A 3,724-nucleotide genomic window follows, 5' to 3' on the forward strand; every position below is an offset into this window, starting at 1 on the left:
GGGTGTGGTGCTGGGAGGGGCTGCGGTGTGGTGTGTCCTGTGCCGGTGGGTGGGTGGAGCCGGGGCGCCGCTGCGGCCCGCCCGCCTGCTTGGCCCTGCTTTCTGCCGCCCCAGCCCGCCGCCGACCCTCCGCGCGCCGCCGACCCCCCGCAGGCGCGGCAAGCCCACCAACCACAAGGTGTACGGCGAGGAGATTGCGATCCTGGCGGGCGACGCGCTGCTCAGCCTCAGCTTTGAGTACATTGCGCGGGAGACGCGGGGCGTGGCGGCCGACCGCGTGCTGCAGGTCATCGTGGAGGTGAGGCGGCTGCGTGGTGGTGTGGGTGGGATGGGGTGGGGTTAGGGGCTGGCTGGGGGAGAGGAGAGGAGAGGGGAGAGGGCGAGGCCTGGTGGCTGCATGGGGGCAGGGGGCTGGCTGGCCACAGGGGCTGGCCGCCGGCGGGGCTGGACAGCAAGCACAGGAATGGAAATGGAAGGAACACACATGAGCAGCCTCCCAGCCGGGGCCTCTCCCTTCAGACCGGGGGATGCCCAGCAGCATCGGGTCGGCCGGCCGCGCCGCGCCGCGCCGCGCCCGCTGCGCTGTTTCCCATCGGCGGCGGCGCCCCTCCCGGCCCCCGACCCCCTCGGGCTCTCCCACGCTCCTCTCTCCTCCGCCCCGCGCGCCTGCAGGTGGGCAAGGCGGTGGGCTCCGAGGGCCTGGTGGCTGGGCAGGCGGTGGATATTAAGAGCGAGGGGGCTGGGGAGTCGGTGGGGCTGGACACGCTGCAGTACATCCACGAGCACAAGACGGCGGTACTGCTGGAGGCGGCGGTGGTGTCGGGCGCCATCCTGGGCGGCGCCACCGAGGTGGATGTGGACCGCCTGCGCAAGTACAGCCGATCCATCGGCCTGGCCTTCCAGGTGGGGCCCGGTGGGCCGTCGTGTGGGCGAGCCCGCATCGGCGGGCCGCGCCGCGGTGGCGCCTGCCCCGGCCGCCCCCGCCTGCCTCGCCCGCGCGCCGCGCGGCCGCGCCCCCGGCCGCTGCGTGCCGCGTGGAGGCGGCCGCCCCGCCCCAGCGGCCCCCAGCCTCTGCCGCGCTCTGCCAGGCTGCCGACCCGCGTCACTGAGCTGCGCCGCTGACGTGCGTCGTGCTGCGCCGCTGTCGCCGCCGCCGCCTGGCGCCTGTCGCAGGTGGTGGACGACATCCTGGACATCACCGCCACCACCGAGGAGCTGGGCAAGACGGCGGGCAAGGACCTGGCCTCCGCCAAGACCACCTACCCCTCCCTGGTGGGGCTGGAGCGGTCGCGCGAGGTGGGTGGGCAGCGGGCGTGGAGCCGCGCGGCGTGCCAGCGGAGGGGGTGCATGTGGGTACCGGCCCCAGCCGCCGGCGAGGCATGCCTGCCTGCCTGCCTGCCTGCCTGCCGCGCCACGCCCTACCGAGCTGCTCCCTTCCTTTGGGCGGAACAGTGAGGGCTGTATCCCGCCGCGCTCCTCGTCCCCCTGAGCTGCCCGCCCGCACCTGGGCCGTGGGCCCCGCCCTCCACACAGCACGCACCCAGATCGCCGCCCTCAACACTCCACCCACCCCGCCCCTGCCTGCCTGCCCCGCCCCCGCCCCCTCCGCCTCCGCCGTCCTCAGATTGCGGACGAGCTGATTGAGGAGGCCAAGAGCATGCTGACCACGTATGACCCCGCCAGGGCAGCCCCGCTGTATGCGCTGGCAGAGTACATCCGCTGCCGCAAGAACTAAACGAGCGCCAGGCCGCCAGGCACGACGCTGGCCGGCTTGTGCCGGCAGTCCAGCGCCCAGCGGGGCGGCCTCGCCCGGCCGGCGGCCGCGGCAGCTGCGACGGACTATTCGACACACGTGTACCAACAACCGACAGCCGCCCCGCCGCTGCCGGCAAGTGCGCCGGCGCTGCGGGCCCCCCCTTTTCGTACGCCCCCGCTCTCCCCCAACTTGAGGTTTATTTGCCATCCACCCTGCAATGCCTCGGCACCCCTTTTCAATAGCACTCCCCCTGGTTCTCTTGCACCCCCAATTTAATGCTTCTAGCCGATAGCGCCCCCGCTGCGGTGCCCCCTTTTCAGCGAGCCCTGCCTGCAGTTTTTTTGAAGCATCCACTTGCAGCTGTTTGGTTTTGTGACGAGCATGCATTGAACACGTGCGACAACGACGCTGCGTCGACAGCACACTGCTTGCGAGAGGTTTGGGTGTGCAGGCAAGCGCGCCTGCCCAACTTCTGCCATCTGTACAGGCTGGGGCGCTGCCTGTCGGGTGGGGTTTTCAGACCATGGCATCCTCGCCGGCGGCCGCCGCGCCTGCCTGAGGGGTGGGGGGGGGGGGGGGCGGCCAGCTGGAGGGACACGGTGTAGCGGCAGGCTTGGCACACAGCGCGGCTTGCGAGCTCCGCCATAACCTGAATGACGATCCCTGTCTCTCTCTGTCTCTGCCGCCCCCCGCTCTTTGCCCCGCGTTCTGTCCCCGAGCGCTGCATACACGAGATGGAGGCATGTGTCTTACATACGTAATGCGCTCGCTGCACCTCATGACACAGTATTCGAGGGCTTAACCTTCAAGTCACGCTCAACCAAGGTGGAGCTCAGTTGTGAAGTAAGGGTGCACCAGCACGTCGGGAGAGCAGCAGCGATACACGTGGCAGCAGCTGCGATACAACCGTACAGCAGTTCAATCGCTGCCTCCGCTCTGACGGTAACACCATGGGCCAGTCCTTCCTCTCCAACAACATTCGTTTGTATTCAGCCACAGCTTGCTTTTTCAGAGCTGATAGGATTGAGCTACCGTTCCTGCCGCTGCAGACACACCCTGCACGACGGTCGTCTCGACATCGCCGAAACGAATCGTAGATTTCCTCCTTAGCTCAGTTGGCTAGAGCGCTCGGCTGTTAGATAATCGTTAATTTGCAACCGCGAGGTCGCGTGTTCGAGCCACGCAGGGGGAGTATTGCTTTAGGCCGCGGCTAAGAAAGGCCTTCTTTGAAGGCGCTGGAGCTAGTGTCTAAACCCTCCGAGAGGGCACAGGTTCGATTCCTCCCATGTCGACACTTTGTGAGGACAAACGCGGCATAGCTGACCGGCTCAGCGCCAATCCAAGCCAATTCCTTCGGGAACGCCTAATAGAATCGCCAAGGCTTCGGCACAGGCCTCCCCGGGACCCATTCACTACTAGTGGGGGGTACTGCACTTGGCGCGTCGGGCAGATCAAATAATGGTCTAAAGCTAGACGTTAAAACCGGGAAGTGAAGCTTGTGGAGGCTCTTCCCCACCTTTACCTTTACCTTTACCTTTTGCAGCATTGCTATGCAAGCCGCCAGTGGCGGGGCATGCCGCCGCCCCCCGCGCCGCTGTGCCCTGCCACCAGGTTGGCGCTCAATGATCCAGCAGCAACAAGGCTTGGCACAATGCTTGACGTCCGATCTCTGACAGGCGAGTCTCCTTCAGAGTTTGGGGCCACACCCACTTTGCCTCCCCCTGCCCCGGGGATTGCCAGCCTGTCGGCACATCTCCCTCAATTTCATTCATCGCCATCTTCTTCCTTCGCAATACCTGTGTGCTTTAACTCATAACGGGCGTGAATCCCAAGAGCCTCACGACGCCCGCCATGGCAGCGCTGGGCTTCCGCGTTGCGCTTTCGGCTGGCGGACAGGCCCGACCCGCCCGCTCACGCATCACAGGTACCACTCCGCTGCGGCTGTGGGCTGCTGCCGCTACCGCTGAA

The 3,724-nt window shown here is 67.1% G+C and overlaps 1 protein-coding gene across 1 annotated transcript in view; it reads left to right on the forward strand.

The window, feature by feature from the left end:
- The window catches only part of GPS (hypothetical protein), a 3,071-nt gene extending 1,256 nt beyond the window's left edge, over window positions 1-1,815 (forward strand). The window contains exons 4-7 of the mRNA XM_005845921.1: window positions 151-298; window positions 673-903; window positions 1,174-1,296; window positions 1,625-1,815. Coding sequence (XP_005845983.1) covers window positions 151-298; window positions 673-903; window positions 1,174-1,296; window positions 1,625-1,735 — 613 coding nt within the window. The 3' untranslated portion in view covers window positions 1,736-1,815. The remainder of the gene's footprint in view (window positions 1-150; window positions 299-672; window positions 904-1,173; window positions 1,297-1,624) is intronic.
- Window positions 1,816-3,724: the final 1,909 nt, after the last annotated feature.

Source organism: Chlorella variabilis (assembly GCF_000147415.1).
Source record: "Chlorella variabilis unplaced genomic scaffold CHLNCscaffold_15, whole genome shotgun sequence".
Taxonomy (NCBI): domain Eukaryota; kingdom Viridiplantae; phylum Chlorophyta; class Trebouxiophyceae; order Chlorellales; family Chlorellaceae; genus Chlorella; species Chlorella variabilis.